Source organism: Coffea eugenioides, chromosome 2 (assembly GCF_003713205.1).
Source record: "Coffea eugenioides isolate CCC68of chromosome 2, Ceug_1.0, whole genome shotgun sequence".
NCBI lineage: Eukaryota > Viridiplantae > Streptophyta > Magnoliopsida > Gentianales > Rubiaceae > Coffea > Coffea eugenioides.
In genome coordinates, this window is record NC_040036.1 from 31,328,413 (window position 1) to 31,350,368 (window position 21,956).

General features: G+C 33.8%; 2 protein-coding genes across 4 annotated transcripts; both read right to left on the bottom strand.

Annotated features, from left to right (window-relative positions):
- Positions 1 to 460: 460 nt before the first annotated feature.
- LOC113760745 (cathepsin B-like protease 3) lies at positions 461 to 6,399 on the bottom strand. Its single transcript, XM_027303444.1, has 12 exons — positions 6,262 to 6,399; positions 5,232 to 5,368; positions 3,365 to 3,418; positions 3,185 to 3,265; positions 2,881 to 3,037; positions 2,771 to 2,775; positions 2,604 to 2,678; positions 2,394 to 2,519; positions 2,098 to 2,313; positions 1,101 to 1,214; positions 975 to 1,010; positions 461 to 887 (listed from the first exon to the last, which is right to left on the bottom strand). The coding sequence occupies exons 2-12, from the start codon at positions 5,292 to 5,294 to the stop codon at positions 753 to 755; spliced, it is 1,062 nt and encodes a 353-aa protein (XP_027159245.1). The 5' UTR covers positions 5,295 to 5,368; positions 6,262 to 6,399; the 3' UTR covers positions 461 to 752.
- Positions 6,400 to 9,840: 3,441 nt separating this feature from the next.
- LOC113763259 (cathepsin B-like protease 3) lies at positions 9,841 to 16,191 on the bottom strand. 3 transcript variants are annotated; one of them, XM_027307017.1, is made up of 12 exons: positions 16,089 to 16,191; positions 15,091 to 15,242; positions 13,301 to 13,354; positions 13,123 to 13,203; positions 12,818 to 12,974; positions 12,708 to 12,712; positions 12,543 to 12,617; positions 12,330 to 12,455; positions 12,033 to 12,251; positions 10,450 to 10,563; positions 10,324 to 10,359; positions 9,841 to 10,235 (listed from the first exon to the last, which is right to left on the bottom strand). In XM_027307017.1, the coding sequence occupies exons 2-12, from the start codon at positions 15,151 to 15,153 to the stop codon at positions 10,095 to 10,097; spliced, it is 1,071 nt and encodes a 356-aa protein (XP_027162818.1). In that variant the 5' UTR covers positions 15,154 to 15,242; positions 16,089 to 16,191; the 3' UTR covers positions 9,841 to 10,094. The 3 variants fall into 3 exon arrangements, with proteins under 3 accessions (XP_027162818.1, XP_027162817.1, XP_027162819.1); XM_027307016.1 differs by having other exon boundaries at positions 15,091 to 15,252; positions 16,089 to 16,188; XM_027307018.1 differs by having other exon boundaries at positions 15,091 to 15,227; positions 16,089 to 16,176.
- Positions 16,192 to 21,956: the final 5,765 nt, after the last annotated feature.

The window sequence follows — 21,956 nt, forward strand, 5'->3', positions numbered from 1 at the left end:
GTATACTCCAAGGGACTAGAAGAGCTTAATTCCAATTCAACATTGTTCTATTTCATTTTAACCCCCCAAGAATTTAGCTCATTTGCAAATTAATACACCTTCACAATTTTTTTTTCTTTTTTTTTGTGAAGAAATATTACATCTAAACACTTTTTTTGCCCTTTTTCTTATCAAGATTTGCATAGAAAAGACACCTCTTTGCTCAACATTTTCAATTTGTCACCCCACCCTCAATTAAAAAAAAAAAATCCATATTCAGGTGAACCCTATTTACGCATCCGCATGAAGACCAATTCCAAATTCGGCATCCTTTAGACACTTTATTCTACTCTATGTCGCTCGCCAAATATGAAATAAATTTTAGGCCAAAACAAGCATGAGAGGTGAAAGGAAAAGTAAATTATGAAATAATTGGTCCTGGTTTCTCCCATTTGCACCCAAAGAACGCCAAGGGAAAAAATTACAAGCAAGATCATGCTCAAACAGGAGAACTTTGATACTTGAAATCTGAGATAGATGCACACGAGGATGACAAAATTACAGCAGTAAACGATGAAGATATGTAGACAAAGTTTGAAAAGTTTGAACCAATTACAGTAGCATTCTAGTACAACTGAGTTACTATGGTTATTAATTATATTAAAATGGATGGAGGCAAACAACTGAAGTCAATAATACATGCTATAATTACGTTTTTATTCTCTCGTGTTTTGCCCAAGCGTCTAGCCCTGTTTAAGTAAAGCAGGCAGCAGTTAGATAGAAGCATCAAGGGAGACATCTGCATCACTGTATTCTGGTACCAGATTCCTGGATGAAGGTGTTCCTGCAAGCACTTCTGCTTCAATGCCGCACTCATTTGTTCCCCGTCTGATCTTGAAGTATCCGTCCTGCCAATCAAGAAGACAGCAAAGTGAAAAAGGACCTTATTTTGTCAGATTAAAGCAACAACCTAAAGAACTAGATACAGAGCTTACTTCGCCCCAGCTTCTATTCCACTCGTTTGCAATTAGCTGTATCAGAAAAAGTAGTAATTTTACTCCCTATTCAGGAAGAGTTGCATTGGAGAATAAAAAATCTCTAAGGAGAACAAATTAATATACCCAGTAATCCTCCCCGTCATCGCTGGTACCCCATCCAATCAGCTTTACAGAATGGCCACCAATTGTACCACCTATTGTGTGTTTGTAAACACCAGAACGATAATGGGCAAAGTCCTGTGTTTCACGGGAAATAGAAGTACAGTTACAATTTTTACAAGCAGAAATACCCGAAGTATGAAATTAAACAAATCGGGGACTGAGAAATGATGATATTCACATATAGAATCTTTTAATCTTAAGAAGTATTTCTAGTTTCTTTCAAAAAAGGCAATATTTGGACAAATAACCCAGAAAGAGACTCAACAATTGTGGAAGCTTAGGCGTTAAGTGGATGTTTAGTATGTGTACGAGGGATTTTCGTTTTCAGAAAACTCTCATACTTGATTTTCTCTTTTTCTATTCCACAGGTTGTCTGTAAAATTTACAGTTGACATCTAGCATGTTTTCCCCATAATCATATGGATTTTGTGTGTTGAATTTGAACATCGTACTAAACTTAACGCTCCTAACATTTTTCCATTTAGAATTTAATAGTTTAACAATCTTAACTCACAAATTTCAAATGCTAGACGCACCTGATACACTAAAAACTAATTAGGACCGGCAACTTAGAAAGTATATGTTTTGGAATAGTCCAGTCTAGAATAGCCAAACCAGTATACAAATACCATAATTAAGACCCAAGCCATTACCCAACTTTATGTCTATTGTCCATACATTATAGATTTACTTTTATATGTGTGTTAATATTGCTCATCTGCATATCAATCGCAAATTTCCCGAATTGTTTTGATCTATATTCATGAAATAGCATGTTCCATTCTTGAGGCACCCTAAACAAGACAGCAGTTCAGATGAAAATAGGGCAACACATCTGCATCTTCCGAACAGGCTTTGAATAAAAAAGCATCATATAGAGAAGCATATTAAATTTCCGAAAATATTCGTCTAGATAAATATGGATCAGAACTTTAAATTCCTTTAATTTTGTCTTTACCTCATGAACAATGAATGAGACCTCAACTGGTCCATTTTTATATACTTCTGCCATGATACTCTGTGGATCAGAACTTATTCTGTAGGCATTGATGCTAAAATGCTTTGACTTACTCCACAGCAAGTTCTCTTTAACACACTTCTTAATGCACTTTGGGGTGGGATATTCACCGCAACCAGGGTGAGAACATCCAGTGTTATCAAAGTAAGGGTCACACTGCGATAAAAAAATTCAAAACCTGAGATTCAAATTGCTAGAGAAGACTTTCATATAATAATAGAAGAAGCATTATTTACCTCTTCAGTCACAACACCAGAGTATGTAAAGTATTCCCAAGCAGCAAAAGGACTACCACCATAACAGCCATCACCACACGAGAAGCCACAGCACGCAAGGACATCGTTAACAGAAAGTGAAACATTCTGCAAAACAACAACTACATCCCTTTGGTCTACAGACATAAGAAAAAAAGTGTGTAAATTTTGTTCATCATGACAGTGTTTTACCATGCCAAACTGTATGCAGAAACGATCAGAGAGTGATTCAACCGCACCAAATGCCCAACAAGAACCACAATGTCCCTGACAAACCAACATGTAAATTGGTTTAGAAGTGGAATTTAATGCTTGATCCAAAAACTGGAAGTGCATGAATGTTGGTAAAATCAAGTCACCTGATCTTGAGAATGTGAAGCCATTTCAACGGATTGCATTTCAAAAGGAAAAAATTAGCATCTTTCATAAACATTATCAGTAAATAAATTCAAGCATGCATGTGACTGACCAAGAATTCTCCCAATAGTGCCACATTGAGGCCAAGCTGTTCGTGCATCAAACTGGTCGGGCAACTTCAGATCTCTAGGATGAGTTACAACCCGAGTGCTCTCCAGAACACCCTTTGGTGTTGGTTTGACTCCAAGAAGATGCTTAAATTGGCCAACCTGTCAAGAAATTACAAGTATATTTACAAAGTTTCCTTCTTCTTTCTTTTATGTCAAAGTGGAGGCACATGTATCTATTTATCTTCTATTTTTTCTTTCTCTCTTTCAGGGGGCAGGGAGGGTTTAAATGTGCATGGTGGTACTCACAGTGTAATCTGAAAACCGAGGACTCATTTCAGCTGTCCATCCAGCTGTGGAATTACTATTAATCCTCGCAACAATGGAATCCTGTATGTTCATTTCATATCAGACAACTCCATTACATTGTAGTTAAACCTCAAAAAAGATGTAGGGAGAAGGCAATATGTCAATTAAGCCCAAGAGTACCTGCAGAATCTTAGAATCATGTTTAAGCTGAGAATTTGATGCTTCGGCATGGACCTGCCACCATAGAAGTTGCTTAAGTCATACAGTGCAAACCATTTTGTATCGTGAAAGAAAGTTAATGTAGTGCCTCTCTCTCTCTCTCTCTCTCTCTCTCTCTCTCTCTCAATTGATGGTTCCGCATAAACCTGCTTACCACAGAGGTTGAATGAGCCATACAATGTAAACATTTTATATTGTTAACAAAGATAACGTAGCAGTCTCACTCTCTCTCACACATATGATGCTTCTACATAAACCTTCTTACAGAGAGGTTGTATAAATTATACAATGTAAAAACCATTCTATATTGAGAAAAAAAGTTAATCCAGCTAACGTAGCCTTCTCTCTCTCTCTCTCTCTCTCGATATATATATATATATCTCTCACATATGATGCTTCCGCATAAATCTTCTTACCACAGAGGTTGTACAAATTATGCAATGTAAACCATTTTGTACTCTCCCTCCCCCCTCCCCCCCAACCCAAGAACTGTAGAGCTTCAGAACCTAAGGTCATAGTGAGATAAGTAAATGATCCTAGGTCATAAAAGTCCATGCAACCGATGACTGTTAAGTGTCAGCCCAGGAAAAGAGTATGACGCAGGGAAGCAAAAAGGATAAGAATCAAAACTAGCATCCAGACAATTTACATTAATGCAGCATGCTGAATTAGTGATTTTATGACTTGAAGGACTATTTTCTTTCTTTTATAGCATGTTTCTTAATGTAGCTTTAACAAGAAGCTATGGAATAGAAAGTCCTGAGGTACAGTGAATGTAGGTGCTCAAGGTTACAGCGGTACTTTTCACTTTCCAGCTTCTTTATCTCAAACAAGAATGAGCACTGATGTATAAAACTAGCAGAAGCATAATTTGAAAGAGAAAATGCTAAACAAGCTTTAATAATGCTAGAAAAGTTACTTTGGCTTCTACAGTTTCATCATAAATGTGCACAAAATCATATTTGAAACCAATATAAAGGTCAAAATTTTCTCTTCTTAAGAATGTCCAATATTAAGAGATAAGAAAAATAAACACAAAATAACTGACCCGTTGACAACGTTTAAAAAAAGAAAAGTTACTAAGGAGATTGATGCTGGCCAAGTTGAAGGCTACTAACTTATTCTTGTTGGATTCCATTTAAACCCAAAGAAAAATGCTTTTGCATTCTCTTTTTGGTATCGGTGCACAAAAGTGACAGAAGTTTGTTGGCAAATTGCAGTAGGATACAACAACAAAGGATGAGAAGTAATTCTAAAGGCAGCCCTACACCTACTAGTGACTCAACTAGAAAAGACTTCAATCCAATTTCCAAAGGAAGAAGATTTCACCAGGATAAAAAATTGATCCCTATACACTAATGGAATCAGCTTCTCTCCAATAGAACCAAAATATGACAATCAAAATGGATAGTCAAAAGATCCTCCCTTGTTCAAGTTTCCAAAAATCCTAGTGATTTACCTTCATGAGCACAAGTAAAGATGTATCATGTGTGACATTCTGTCTGAAACATTGACTAATCAATCATTCGTTTGAGATAACAAGGAATCAGATATTCACAGTTATGTCAGTGCATATTGATAATTTGCCAAAAAGGAAGAAGTGATAATGGAACTGCAGTTTAGTAGATAAAAAGTTAGCTAGAAGCCTGAAAACATTGCCCTTTTTTTTGGCAACAAGGGGAAAGGAACTTGATTAACGCTGATACATCCATCAATGCTTATGTTTCTTAGAAATCAATCCTTTTAACAATGTCTCGTAATCCAGGATGACACGGTAAAATTCCAAAGAACAGCAGCAAAAATCACAAAATGATGATACTAAACAAACCTCCAGCTGGAAAGTTAGCATAGCACCAAAAAGTAGTAGGGCCGTGATGTAAATCCCAGCCATGGCCGTTTCCTTACTTGAAGCTGTTTCTAAACTTGAATCCGCTGACACTCTGGTTCAAAGTTTAATTTGTTCAACTGCTCAAACAGCCCATGGAAAACAACAAATAGGTAAGCATGACTTTAACTAAATACACGGAATTAGCATACAAGTAATGTTAAGAATTTTAGAAATCAACCAAAAACATTGCACATTCATCTTCTGCTGCTGTTGCTGCTTCTTTTTTGTGAAAAATAATGCCTCATAAGCATGATACCATTATTAAAAGCAAACTCATATTAATTCTCAAAAACAACATAACCATCAACTCCTGTATTATAATTAGTAAGTATCACCTGAAATAGAAAACCAAATTCCACCTCATATCTAACCAAGACCAAACAGAATATCAATATGGAACAGTCCAGACATATCATCTCAAGAATTAAACAGAAGCAAATAACCAAGTTCTACTTTTGACAATAAATACGACCTTAAAAGAACATGACAACCTAATTCCACCACTAGCAAAATATAGCCAAAGCAAGTATCGATCCAAAAAGAGAAAAAATTGATCTTTGACTAACGCATATGGTTCCAATGACGCGTTCCTCATAGTTTGTAGGATAATACTTCATCTTAACGTACACCACAATCGACCAAAATCATCACTAGAATCTTAAAAATAGTTCGGCCCTTTGGTCAAACTGGGAAACTTGAATCACTAAATTCTACTACATCTTTCAAGAATTGCAGAAAAATAAAATTACCTCCCAAAGAAAAAACAAAAAACTTTTTCCATTTGCTTGATTGTCATAGCTTCATACTTCAAAATTCCAAAAAAGCCAAAAAGTAAAAAAGAAGAGTAAAAGAAGCAAAAAAGATGAGATATATTACTTTTAACAAAAAGATTTGAATACAAAATCTGATTTTTTCTGTGCAAGAATATTAAGCAAAGGAGAAAATGAGTAGGCTAATGAGAAGAACATACCTAGGAGAAGGTGATAATTCTCCCTTGTCGGAATGAGGGGTTGACGATGAAAGTGGTAGAGAAGTGCAAGAGAGACAAGGCACTGGGAGAAAGTAGTGGCCCTTTGGCCCCTTTTAATCTATCTTGCAGAAATTGGGTCGCAGATGGGACGGGATGGGGTGGCGCCATGGTGGGTGGCAAACATTTGACTGTTGGGAGCGGGAGGGACCGCAGCATTTAACTATCCGGTACGAATGGATGAAGCTAATTGGTGAAGCGCATATGTTACACATTTTTTCACTAATCAGCGTGTTACACAACACATATTTTCTTCAAACTTAGCTATCAGTTTGTCCATTAGTTGTTTTTTCTTGTCCAAAAGTTCAATGTGCCGTGTGGTTTCTTGATACCTTAGTTTGATTTATATGGGAAACACTTGAGTAGGTTCAGCTGGTGACACACTTGATTTTTGTGTCTAACTTCGGCACCTTGGGTTGAGGGAATGGAAGGTGAAGGAAAGGAGGGAAATCGGAGGGATTTGCCTTTTGTTATTTGGATTGATTTTTAAGAAGGGAAAGGAAAGGATATGGAGGGAAATGGAAGAGAAAGACAAGTTATTTTATTGAATTATAAATTAACACATGATCTTTTCCCTTCCTTTCTTTTCCTTCTTCAATCCAAACTAAAATTTAGTATTTCTTTTATTTCCTTCCATACTTAATTCAAATAATATCAATGAAACCACTTTCCTTTACTCTCTTTTCCTTTCTTTTCTATTAGTATCCTGTCCCTTCCCCTTCCTTCCTTTCCTTCAATCCAAATGGTGAGTATTTTTTTTGTGAAATATAATTTTGCATTTTATACAAAAGATTGTTCTTATTAAGTTAAAAATAAGATTGTTTTGTTTTTACATTTTTTTCATTTTAAAAATTTTTCAGAAGTGCATAGTTCTAATTAGTTCCACAAGTATTGCACACAACTATATTGAGAGATGTTTTAAGACAAATTAGAAGCTTGGAATTACATGAAAAAATAATATGATGATAAAAAGTGAGACTTCTTTTTCCTCAAAAAATAAAAGTGAGACGTTCATACACTATAATTGTATAGACACAAGTATGTTTAATCACATATCTAATACCACAACAAGGAAGAATTTTGGAGACCAAGTGAAGGAAAGAGTTTTCTTTTCTGTTTTGTCTTTACTTTGGATTTTGGGATGAGGTTGTTATGTTAACTTTGTAGCTTAAGATTCATTTTTTTCTAGTGGTTATGGAAAAACATCATCCCATAGGAGAGAGACCAAATCTGGTCTTTCCCCATGGGAGGAACTATTCTTTATAATTTTTAGTTTCTCTTATTTGAATAAGAATTCTCTTTTAGGATTTCCTAATAGGAGATTCTTCTTTCCTAGGATATCCTTGAGAGTTTCTTGTCTCATATATTATTCTAGTGAGACTTTTATTCTCTTCTGGATTTTTTCTTGTGAGAGTTTTTTAGATTTTTATCTTTGTAAAATTTGAGATTTTGTAGATTTGGAATCTAGTTTTTTAGATCTACAATTTCTCCATTATTGTCATATCTAAATTTCTCTTTGGACTTGAACAAATTTTAATCAGATCTGATTGTCAACAGACATGCACGGATGTATTGGATTACAGTGATTCATGTGGATGGAAGATATATATAGAAGCATCAATTTTATTTTTATTTGTATTGTTTTCTTAGATCTGTTATATTTATTGATTTCAGATCTATATGTATTTGTGTCATATTTATTTGATATATTTTCTACCATTAATGCAGATTTGTTTGAATGAAATTATCTTTTCTATTAAAAAAAATGGAAAAAGATCCAGCTTCGTAACAATAAAATTGAGGTTATCAATTTAATTCCTCTTATTCTTTTGGTAATTTGAGAAAAGATTAGAGAAAGTAAAGTAAAATAGCCTTTTCTTGCTATTTAGTTAAATGTGACTTATTATATAAAATCTTAGCATTGATATTTTCACGGAATCTATTATTGTTTTTTGAGGTACAAGTATAAAACTATTACTGTATTTGAGGCACAGCTATGACAATTTATCCTGATTACACAAGATGGATAATCAGAGGATGTTGTTTATTAATTTAGCTTCATTTTTTTTTTGTTGATAAATAGCAATTTTCATTAACCAATTGTTGGAAATCATCCTGTATGATTTGATGGTAGGTTAAACATGCATTAGAAATAATGGATTAGATATGTAATTTAGTTTAATAGATACAATAGATTTGAAAAACTTTTGAACAGATCTTGAATACATAACAAATTTTCAAGTTGTCTTCTAACAAGGTTGCAATTCCGTTCTGTGCATGTTACAATCATCAAATCTGCTAACAATTAGATTGAAACATGTTCAATAATGACGCTGACATCTATTGAGAGAAATTTAAGACCCAAAAAATGTCAAATCTAACAATCAAATTTGAAACAAATTTCAATCTGACAACAAAACAAGAAAAAATAGAAAATTCTTACTAAAAACCCCTTTGAGAAATAGAAATTTCTCACTAGAAATCCCTAAAAGAGACGTAGAATTCACCAAGAAAATTTAGAAGAAACTTTAGATCAAAATTTAGAAGAAACTTTATTTAAAAAATTAAATAAAACGAAATATATGGAAAGGGGACCATGTTGATCTCCCTTGTGAAGTGGAAAGCCCTTTGAATAGAAGAGAAAATTGGAGAAAATGAGCGAATGAGAGGTTATTTTACCAATTTACCTTCACTTTTGTGGGATATATTTTCACATGCTTTTGTCTTATTTATTGTTAGAATTATAACTTTTAAGTTTTCTATTGATAAAGTTTGGATTGATTTTTAATGCGCTGACAGAGTATATACTCTCGTATCTAGATGTATGAAATCTAACTTTAGTTTGAATATCAAATAAAAATTTTACATATGTGATATACATACAAATCTAATAGTGCATAAAACCTATTGATACTAGCATTTCTCGAAAAAGTCTTGTTCACTCACTAACAAAATTTTTCTCACTTTTATGATAGGTCTACCCTCAAACACCATTAAATGACCACCTACTCGCACAAAACCGATTTGGAAATGCTCCATAGCAGCCAACAATTCCCTCCCCTCCAACTCTCACCTTTTTCCTTTCTTCAAATTGAGACTCCTAGTCACCAAATTATTGCCTTTTTACAGCAACTAGTAGATAAACTCTCTTTCGATTTTGAAGAATCAATACCGTTTACTTTTGTAAAAGCAAAGTGAGAAGCCAGTGAATTTGTAACTAGTACAGCAAGAAATCACAGACTGAGTGAAAAGGATAAGATAAAAGAAGTACAAAAACAAAGAAAGAAAAATAATTTCAAAGAAATAGTCAATGAATTCTTCTCGCTTATGTTTGAGCTTTCATTTAGGTTGCTATCTTGCCTCCCTTCAGTCACAACAAAAATCAAGATTTGATTATGCTGTGGTAACATAAGAATTTACACGACTATAAATTTCCATGACATGCAAATCAACCACCAAATTTCAACTTTTGAACAAAAGACTCAGACTTGAGGTGCAAAGTTTAGCATGAAAGGGAGAAAATTTTTCAAATGGACTGCCATAGATTTTCTTAAGAATGCCAATATCATTTGCCAAAGATTAATCCATAAACATAACACCCAAGTTAATCAGCTCTTTCCATATAGCTGAATTATTAAAGAATTACCATTGTTACTCAATTATATTAAAAACGATGGAGACAAACAACTGAAGTAAATAATACACGCTACAATTACATTTTTATTCTCTCGCATTTGCCCAGGTGCCTAGCCCTGTTTGAGTAAAACAAGTTGCACCTAGATGGAAGCATCAAGGGAGACATCTGCCTCATCGTATTCTGGTACCAAGTTCAAGTTCCTGGATGAAGGTGTTCCTGCAACCACATCCGCTTCAATGCCACACTCATTTGTTCCCCGTCTGATCTTGAAGTATCCGTCCTGCAAATCAAGAAGACAGCAAAAATGAAGAAGGACCTTATTTTGCCAGAGCAAAGCAACAGCCTAAACAATTAGATAGAGAGCTTACATCACCCCAGCTTCTATTCCACTGGTTTGCGAGTAGCTGTATCAGAAAAAGTAGTTATTATACTCGCTATTCTGGAAGAGTTGCATTAGATGATAAACAATCTCTAAGAAGAACAAATTAATATACCCAGTAATCCTCCCCGTCATCACTGGTACCCCATCCAATCAGCTTTACAGCATGGCCGCCCATTTCATCACCTGTTGTGTGTTTGTAAACACCAGAACGATAATGGGCGAAGTCCTGTGTTTCACAGAAAATAGCAGTACAGTTACATTTTTTACAGGCAAAAATACCCGAAGTATGAAATCAAATGAATCAGGAACTGAGAAACGATGATATTCGTACACAGAATCTTCAAGTCTCAAGAAGTATTCTTCAAATCATCACATCATTCCAAAAGAGAAGAAGAGAATGAGCACATTTCATGCATGACTGTTCAATCATATTTACCTATTTTCACATGCCATGGCACTGAACAAAAATTTCGTCACCAGGGAGTCACTCAGCCCTTGATGGGCCATCAAAACTTCAAAAGTGACAATCTTGATGATACAACCATCATATTCACTGATCATCCAGGTTTAGACACAGAAAATACTGAACTTTCGATAAAAGAATGAGAAGAAAAAGGTGGGCTAATTACCCAAATGTTGTCTTGTTTATTGGGAACTTATTCTTAAAAAAAAAAAATCAACTTCTAAGTAGTCAACTTCAGTTTGTTTTGAGTTTGTTACTCAGACACGCCACCATGTTCCAAGAAGAATTTTTGAGTTTGTGATCTGTTGTTTGTTGGTCCTTTCTTCTAAATGACACAATGGCCCTCTTTCTCGTTACCTTGAATGTACTTCGTTTCTTTTGCATGTAATTTCTCACAGAATTCGAAGTAAAGGGAAGAAGAAAATCTGTGGACAGTGTTAGTAGATTTCTACATTTATGGAACTTCAATAAAATCAACATTAGTTTTCTAATTTCTTACAAAAAAAGACAATATTTAGATAAATAACCCAGAAAGAGACTCATCAGCTGGGGAAGCTTGGGTGTTCAGTGGATATCTAGCATGTGTAAGAGGGTTATTCGTTTTCAGAAAACTCTCATACTTGGTTTTCTCTTTTTCTATTCCACAGGTCATCTGTAAAATTCACAGTTGACATTTGGTATGTTTTCCCTGTAATCATAAGGATTTTGTGTTTTGAATGTGAACGACATTCTAAACTTGAACTCCTAACATTTTTCCATTTAGAAATTAATAGTTTGACAACCTTAACTCACAAATTTCAAATGTTAAAGGCATGCGGATACACTAAAAACTAATTAGAACCAGCAACTTAGAAAGTATATGTTTTGGAGTAGTCCAGTCCAGAATAGCCAAACCAGTATACAACTAGCATACTCGAGACCCAAGCCATTACCCACCTTTATGTCTATTGTTCATACAATATAGATTGACATTTATACTGTGTTAATATTGCTTATCTGCTTATCAATCACAAATTTCCCAAGTAGTTTTGATCTATATTCATGAAATAGCCTGTTCCATTCTTAAGTCACCCTAAACAAGACATCAGTTCACAAGGGCATCATATCTGCATCTTCCAAACAGGCCCTAAATAAAAAAGCACTATATGGAGAAGCATATTAAATAAGCTCAGAAAATTCTTGTTTAAATAAATATGGATCAGAACTTTAAATTCCTTTAATTCTGTCTTTACCTCATAAACAGTGAAAGAGACCTCAACTGGTCCATTTTCATATACTTCTGCCATGATACTCTGTGGATCAGATTTTATTCTGTAGGCACTGGTGCTAAAATGCTTTGACTTTCTCCACAGCAAGTTCTCTTTAACACACTTCCGAATGCACTTTGGGGTGGGATATTCAGGTTCACAACCAGGGTGAGAACATCCAGTTTTATCAAAGTAAGGGTCACACTGCAAGGAAAAAATTCAAAACCTTAGATTCAAATTGCTAGAAGACTTTCATGTAATACTAGAAGAAGCATTATTTACCTCTTCAGTCACAACACCAGCATATCTAAAGTATCTCCAAGCAGCAATGGGATAACCCCCATCACAGCCATCACCACACAAGAAGCCACAGCATGCTAGGAGATCGTTAGCAGAAAGTGAAATATTCTGCAATACAACAATTACATCCCTTTGGTCTACAGACATAAGAAAAAACAAAGAGGGTAAATTTCATTCGTCATGACAGTGTTTTACCATGCCAAACTGTATGCAAAAACGATCAGAGAGTGATTCAACAGCACCAAAAGCCCAACAAGAACCACAATGTCCCTGACAAATCAAGAACCAAATTTGTTTAGGAGTGGAATTTAATGTTTGAACAAAAACAGGAAGTGCATGAATGTTGGTAAATCAAGTCACCTGATCTTGAGAATGTGCAGCCATTTCAACAGGTTGCATTTCAAAAGGAAAAAGTTAGCACCCTTCATAAACATTGTCAGTAAATATATTCAAGCGTGCATGTGACTGACCAAGAATTCTCCCAATAGTGCCACATTGAGGCCAAGCTGTTCGTGCATCAAACTGGTTGGGCAACTTCAGATCTTTAGGATGTGTTACAACCGGAGTGCTCTCCAAAACACCCTTTGGTGTTGGTTTGACTCCAAGAAGTTGCTTAAATTGGCCAACCTGTCAAGAAATTGCAAACATATTTACAAAGTTTCCTTATTCCTTCTTTTATATCAAAAGTGGAAGAACATGTGTCTATTTATGTTCTCATTTTTCTTTTTTTCTTTCAGGGGGCAGGGGAGGTTTAAATGTGGATAGTTGTACTCACAGTGTAGTCTGAAAACCGAAGATTCATTTCAGCTCTCCATCCAGCTGTGGAATTACTATTAATCCTCTCAACAATGGAATCCTGGATGGTCATTTCATATCAGACAACTCCCATCACAATGTAGCTATACCTCAAAAAGATGTGGAGAGACAGCAATATGTCAATTAAGCACGAGTACCTGAAGAATCTTAGAATTATGTTTAAGATGAGAATTTGATGCTTCTGCATGGACCTGTCACCATAGAAGTTGTATAAGTCAGACACTGTAAACCATTTTGTATTGTTGAAGAAAGGTAATGTAGCTCTCTCTCTCTCACACACACACACGCACATATTTGATGCTTCCACATAAACCTGCTTACAACAGAGGTTGAATGAATCATACAATCTAAACATTTTATATTGTTAACAAAGTTAATGTAGCACTCTCTCTCTCTCTCTCTCACATAAATCTTCTTACCACAGAGGTTGTATAAATCATACAATGTAAACCATTTTGTATTGTTAAACAAGTTAACATAGCACTAGTTCTCTCTCTCTCTCTCTCTACCCCCCCCCCCCTGGCCCAAGAACTGTAGAACTTCAGATCCTAAGGTCATAGAAGTAAAAGATTGGTAAATGATCCTAGGTCATAAAAGTCCATGCAACTGATGACTGACTGTTATGTGTCAGCCCTTGGGAAAGAGTATGACGCAGGGAAACAAAAAGGATAAGAATGAAAACTCGCATCCAGACAATTTACATGTAATGCAGCATGCTCAATTAGTGATTTTATGACTTGAAGGACTCTTTTCTTTCCTTTATAGCATGTTTCTTAATGTAGCTTTAACAAGAAACAATGGAATAGAAAGTCCAGAAGTACAGTGAATGTAGGTGCTCAAGGTTACAGCAGTACTTTTCATTTTCCTGCTTCCTTATCTCAAACAAGAATGAGAACTGATGTATAAAACTAGCAGGAGCATAATTTGAAAGAGAAAAGGTATACTAGACAAGCTCTAATAATGCTAGAACAGGTTAGTTTGGCTTGTATAGTTTTCATCATAAATGCGCACAAAATCATATTTGAAACCAATAAAGGTCGAAATTTTTTCTTCTTAAGGATGTCCAATACGAAGAGATAAGAAAAATTAACACAAAATAACTGACCTGATGACAACCTTTATAAAAATGTTACTAAGGAGATTGATGCTGGCAAAGTTGAAGGCCACTAACCTTATTTTTGGTGGATTCCAATTAAACCCAAAGAAAAATGCTCTTACATTCTATTTTTGGTATCCATGCTCAATAGTAACAGCAGTTTGTTGACAAATTGCGGTAGGATACAACAACAGAGGATGAGAAGTAATTCTAAAAGCAGCCCTATGCTACTAGTGACTTAACAAGAAAAGACTTCAATCCAATTTCCAAAGGATGAAGATCTTACCAGGAAAAAAAAAAGAAAAAACTAGATCCCTATATGCTAATGGAAAGCAGTTTCTCCCTGATAGAACCAAAAAACAATAAAATGGATGGTCAAAAGATCCTTCCTTGTTCTAGTTTCCAAAAATCCTAGTGATTTACCTTCATGAACACATGTAAAGATGCATTGCGTATGACATTCTGTCTGAAACATTGACTAATCAACCATTTATATGAGATAACAAGGAATCAGATATTCACAGATATGTCAGTGGATATTGATAATTTGCCAAAAAGAAAGAAGTGATAATGGAACTACAGTTTAGTAGATAAAAAGAAAGTAGTAGTAATGAAACTACAGTTTAGTAGATAAAACTTAGCCAGAAGCCAAAAATATTACCTTTTTTTTGGGGCAACAAGGGAAAAGGAACCCAAGTACGTTGATATATCCATCAATGCTTATGTTTACTTAGAAATTAATACTTTTAGCAATCTCTGGTAATCCAGGATGACATAGTAAAAATCCAAAGGACAGGAATAAAAATCACAAAATAATGATACTATACAAACCTCCAGCTGGAATGTTAACATAGCACCAAAAAGTAGCAGGACTGTGATGTAAATCCCAGCCATGGCCGTTTCCTAAGTTGTAGTTGTTTCCAGACCTGAATCCGCTGACACTCTGGTTCAAAGTGTAATTTGTTCAACTGCTCGAACAGGGCCTGGAAAAAACTATTAGGCAAGCATGATCTAAGTACACAGAATTAGTATAACAGCATTAAGAACTTTAGGAATCAACCAAACACATTGCACGTTTAGCTTCTTCTTCTTTTTTTTGGTGAAAAATCATGCCCCATAAAGCATGATACCAGTATTAAAAGCAAATTCATATTCACTCTCAGAAACAACATGACCATCAACTCCTGTATTATAATTAGTAAGTATCCCCTGAAATAGAAAATCAAATCACACCTCATATCTAACCAAGATGATACAGAGTATCACTATGGAACAGTCGAGACATATCAATCTCAAGACAACTTAAATAACCAAGATCTGTTTTTGACAAAAATACAACCTTAAAAGAACATGACAACTTAATTCCACTACTAGCAAAATATAGGCAAAACAAGCATCTATCCAAAAACAGAAAAATTTGATCTTTGACTAACTTGTATCGTTCCAATGACGTGTTCCTTATAGTTTGGACTTTGGAGGATCAGTACTTCATCTTAACATGCACTGTGATCCACCAAAATCATCACTAGGAGCTTAAAAATAGTTCAGCCCTTTGGTCAAACTGGGAAATTTGAATCACTGAAATACTACTATATCTTTCAACAATTGCGGAATAATAAAATTACTACCCAGAGAAAAAAAACTACTTTTTCCATTAGCTCGATTGTCATAACTTCAAACTTCAAAATTCCAAAAAAAAAAATGAAGAGTAAAAGAAGCGTAGTAATGAAATATATTACTTAAAACATATTTGACTACAAATTTGAATTTTCTGAGCAAGAATGTTAAAAGCAAAGGAAAAAATTAGTAGGCTAATGAGAAGAACATACCTAGGAGGTGATGATTCTCCCTTGTAGGAATGAAGGGTCGAGGATTAATGTTGTAGAGAACTGCAATAAAGACAAGGCTCCGGGAGAAAAAGTAGCGGCCCTTGGGCCCTTTTTATAGCTGTCTTGCAGAAACTGGGGGGTGGCAATTATGGACTTATTGGGACTGGGAGGGACGTCAGCATCCAGCCATCCAAGATGAAGGGATGACGCTGATTGGTGGAAGCAATCACCGTTTTAGATATTTTTCTGGAACTTGCAATCAGCTTGTCAATTGTTCTGCCGTGCGGGTTCTTTACACCTTTTATTTGTTTCGTGGTTAAACACTTTGAATAGATTAGTTGTGTTTTTTTTTTTTCACGATGCACGTGGCCTTGTTTGGAGAGCCATTTAAAAAAAAAAATTACTATATTTTTTCGTGAATATATTTCTTAATTATCTTTTTACTTCATATATATCAAACCGCTATAGTAATTTTTCTAAAAAAATCTAGAAAAATGCAATTCAAATATAACCTTGTGGACCAGACTAATCCTCTGCGATGGCAAGAATCCTGCCCAAATATGCCACCACGTCATCAATGCGGGTCAAATTAGGACCTTCCGCTAAAGAGCAGGTTACGGAACCAAATGCTCTGCCCGCCGGGGCCGAATAGATTTAGTTGTGTTCAACTGATGATAAAGTCACACATGATTTTTATGTCTAGCTTATTGTGTGTGTCTATGTACACATAAATACATACATAATATAAAGAGAGAGAGTGAAATCTAATTTTGTATTTTATACGGCTTTTTTTTTGCTTTTTTTTATTGAACTTGAACTACAGTAACTTGTTAAAATACCACTAAGTTTTATATAAAAAAAATGTATTTCAAAATATCCAAAAAACACATATCCATTTCCCTTTTCTATCACCACCTTCTCTAACCAGTTCCACTTATGACGTTGTCACCACCACAGTCACCACTTCCCCTAAGAAGAGGGGAATGGGAAGGGGCAGAAAGAGGGTAGGGATGATAGGTGGTGGTGGGAAAGAAGAGAGGGAGAATGGCGGGTGGTGGTGAGGAAAAGAGGATAGTGGTTGCATCAGATTTTTTTTAGGGTAGGAGGAGCGGAGGTTTGGCGGGATAGAGGGGTAGGGACGGTGGGTTGGTCGTGAGGATGTGGCGGTAAGGATGGATGGGGTGTAGTAGGTGATAGAGTTCTATAAGTATTCCCTAAATACTTTACATAAAATTTTAGACAAAATCCCAAAAAGTACACAATCCAAACTGACCTAAGATTGTTTTGTTTTTACATTTTGGATTAATCTTTGGTGTATACACTGTTAGCGTTACATGATAAAATTTGAATTTGAAATCCAATTTTTACACATATAATATGGATCTAATAGTGATAGTGTATACATTATCAATATATACTCTAGCCACAAGTATATTTAATCATCTATCGAATACCAATACTCGCAAGAACTATAGAAACCAGGTGAAGAACATAGTTTTCTTTTGTGTTTTGTCTTTACTTTGAATTTTGGAATGAGGTTGTTATGTTAACTTTTTAGCTTAAGATTCTTTGTTTCTAGTGTTTATGGAAAAATATTGAGCTTCATATAACAAAATTGAGATTATCAATTTAATTCTTCTTATTCTTTTCATATTTTGATAAGAGATTAGAGAAAGTAAAACAAGATAGCCCTTTCTTGCAATTTAGTTAAACATGGCTCTTTTGTATAAAATCCTAGCATTTATTTGATTCATAATGGATCTTCTGTTCCACTTTTTATTATATTACTATTTTTCCTTCATAAACGTCATATTTTAGTTCTTTTTGTCTTCTTAAAGTCCAATAATTATTAACTGAATAATACACAAAATTTATCAAACTCAAAAAAATCAAAATGCATAAAAATGAGATTTTTTATGAATTTTCTATTGTATTTTTAAATTTTCTATTATATATTACTTTTTTAAGACTATTGTATTTATTTTTTAATCAGTTAATAGTTATTGAATTTAAAGAAAACATAAAAAAGAACTAAAATATAATATTTATGAGGAAAAATAGCAATATAATAAAAAGTGGAATAAAGAGTAATACAGAAGGTGAAACAGAAGATCCGTTGGAGCATTGATATTTTCAAGGGAAATTGTTACTACTATATATGAGGTACCGTACAGGTATGACAACTTATCCTGATTCCACTAGATGTATAATCAAAGGATATCGTTTATTAATTTACCTTCATTTCTGTGGGATATGGTTTCCCATGGTTTTCTCTTGCTTACTACTGGGATTACAACTTTTTAAGTTTTGTGTTGAGAAAGCTTGGACTAATATTTTATACACTGACAAAATATATATTATAAAACCTAAATATGGGACAATTAATTTTTATTTGAATTTAAAATAAAAAGTTTTCACATGTGGCATTCATTCAATTTTTTAAAATAAAAAATTTTATTTCATGTAATAAATATATATTAATGGCAAAAGGTAGATCAAACAAACAAACATTATATAGATACATATAGATCTGGAATCAGTAGATATGACAAATCTAAAAAATAACATTAATGCTTGTGCATGTCGTCCATTCAAATATGTAGCTTAAGTTTGTTTGGATTATACATTATTTACACATATTGACTGGCTTGTATTATCAATACATTTTTTCAATTATTTTTTTATTTCACATGCATCACATCAAAAAAGTGTTACAGTAATTTTTTCACAAAATTATTTTAAATAATCTACTATCCAAACACACTTACCTCAAAAAGTCTTGTGTTTGGATTGCATTTTCCATGATTTTTCATGAAAAAATTACTGTAGCGATTTGATGTATGGGAGAGAAAAAGGTAATAGAGAAATGTGATCACGGAAAACGACGTAATTTTTTTACGAAAAATCACAATCCAAACAAGGCGCGTCACGCTCTTTCTGACAAAACACCCTCAAAGGGCATTAAATGATGACCTAAACGAATCTGAGGACCCCCTGGTGGGCCGCGGCTGGGGGTCTCAGCTCTTCCCTTTCTTTCAAATTGGCAGCAAATTCTTTCAATTTTGAAGAATCAATTGGGTTTGTTTGGAGAGTAAAATTATCCCAAATAATATTTTGCTTGCATCATAAACACATTTTCTAACTCACATTTTTATATTCCTAATTACCTTTTTATCTCACATACATCACATCATAAAAAGTGCTACAATAATTATTCTAAATAATACTTTATCCAAAATACTGTTTACTTTTGTAAAAGCAGAGTTACAACCTAGTGAATTTGTAACTGCAAAAGCACAAGCATTGGACCCAATTAAACACCATTAAAAAGTGTAAAAAGAAAAAGATAGGGTAACAGAAGTATAAAAACAATGAAAGAAAAATAATTTCAAAGAAATAGGCAGTGAACTCTTCTCACTTATGTTCGAGCTTTCATTAATAAATGTCAATATCTTTTGTCAAGATTAATCCATAAGCTTTACACCCAAGTCAATGAGCTCTTTGGATAACGTAATAACAACATTAATAATACTTGTCGCAAATCATAATTATTAAAGATACGGTATTTCGTGTAACTAATTCATTTCCTTTTCCCATTTTAGAAAATTGTAAAAGATAAAATTTTATGATGGAAATACTAAACTTTTAGCCATAAAACATGGACTACTCCAATGGTGAGGGTTGCAAAATTTACCATGGAAATAGAGATCACAAAGCAACAACCTTTATTTATACTTCCATAAAAAAAAATCCAATATTCTAAGTTGAACTTATGAATATTTGTGCAAGGTTATACTAAAAATATGTATTATAAATATTTACTTACATTATATACTTTTTTAATATAAGTGGAAGGGCTCGTTGGGACCTTTCATTTATCCTCCTTCCCCCGTATCCATATATGTACGAGGTGTCTATATAGCATCTTTACAGTTTTTCTCCTAATGCTATCTCTTTGTAGCATATTTTTATGCTGTTTTACATTTGCTATTGATTGATATTTCAGATACCTTTTTGCTCTTTCTAATTTCTCCAAAGAAAGCAATTAATGCAGTATCTTTCACCAGAACTACGTAGAACATTGAAAGAGTCCCGTTGATTTTGCTATACCACCAAATTTTGAATTTTCCCGTAAGTTACACAAGTTATGCATTTTCCATAAATTTTTCAATTTCTCGTGACATGATCACCAAATCGCTACGACCATTAGGGACAAGAGGTGCAACCGTTTGTACCGGTTACGTGCATTTTGCACTGTGCGTAATTTTGATTGCACACGGTGTAACTTTCTTTACACATGACGTAATTTTAGAACAAATTTTTGTGGGTCTTACACACGACGTGAAAATCGAGTTACAAGATGTGATTTGAGCCGCACAAAATTTTTTGACCAAATCATGACCGTCAACTGCCACGAACCGTTCCTGCCCCTTTTCCGACCATTAGCGACTTGCCCATCAATCGTGTCAGCGAACAAAGATAGATTAAAGTAACGGACAACGACTTTGGTTTCTTTTTTTATTTTTTGTTTTTTAAGTTTTCGTAAGGCAATGGTATCAAATTCGGTTTGCTATTCATGTAGTATTTCATTTTTAAAATAGAAAGAATAAAAGCAAAGGAAGGTTTTCAGAACCAATAGAAAAATTTTCAATTCAAACTCAAGCTTGAACTCCAATTCAAGTTTGAGGCTATTCAAGTTTTAGTTTGTGTCTAATCAAGTACAATTTAAAAATTTAAAATAGAAGACCTTTAAAATGATAAAAAGCAGGCGTTTTGCTCTTATGACTACCCCAAAAAAATTAAAAAAATAATAATAAGAAAAGCATGTACATATATACTATGTTGGAAGGATCAGGGGTGTTTACACTTCGGAGAAAATCGAATAATCAGCCAATCCAATTTAGATTGGAAATTGGATATCAGTAGAATAGAATGGGGGAAAACGAATGAAGATCCAATCTTAAATTTTGGTAATATAGTTTGGAAATAGGTATTGAAATTTGATGCCCGGATTTTGGATTACTAACCGAATTATCAAATTTCTTATTTTGATTAAATATTTTATATATTTCATGCTTACTAATATATCATATTACATATTAATGTATTTGTCAATAATGTTATTAGTTATAATATATGTTTATAAACAAATATGTGACCTTACAAGCGTATTAATTAACATATTAATAACATGTATAGTGTTAATTACATATTAAATATAATTAATTATTCTATATTAGAAAATTAATTTAAACTTTGGATATTTTACTGAAATACCGACTATTTGGTCAAAATCCAATTACCAATATCTAATTACCAAATAAAAGTTCAGATGCTAACCTTGTTGAAAAAAAAGGGGAAAAAATGGAAATCAAGATTGGTGTCAAATATACGAGGGAGGGGCAGAGCTATATGTCGTTGAGGGTGAGCAATTGTTCTCTCCTCTCCCTTCTCCCATACCCTCCTCAACTCTGAAAAAATTACCTTTTAAGTTTAGAAATTTTGAAAAATTTTAAGTTCCTCCTAATTTGTCTCCCCTAAAATTTTAAAAATTCACATTCTTATATGTCATGCCACTAAAATTTTTAAAATTGGCTTTCTTATCTATATTGCCCCCTAGATAATTAAAAATTCATAATTATTACGCTTCACAAGATTTTTAAATTCTTTATAAATTAATCTTTTATACGCTAACAATATGTAAAAAATATTATCCATTATACATGTGATTACATACAATTTAAATACATTAGTTAACTCTAATCATTGTAGTTTTTCTATTTGATGATTAAGGCCCTATTTGATAATTCAGTTTAACACTTAAAGTTAATGAATTCAGATCTTAACATATTCAAACTATTTTGATAA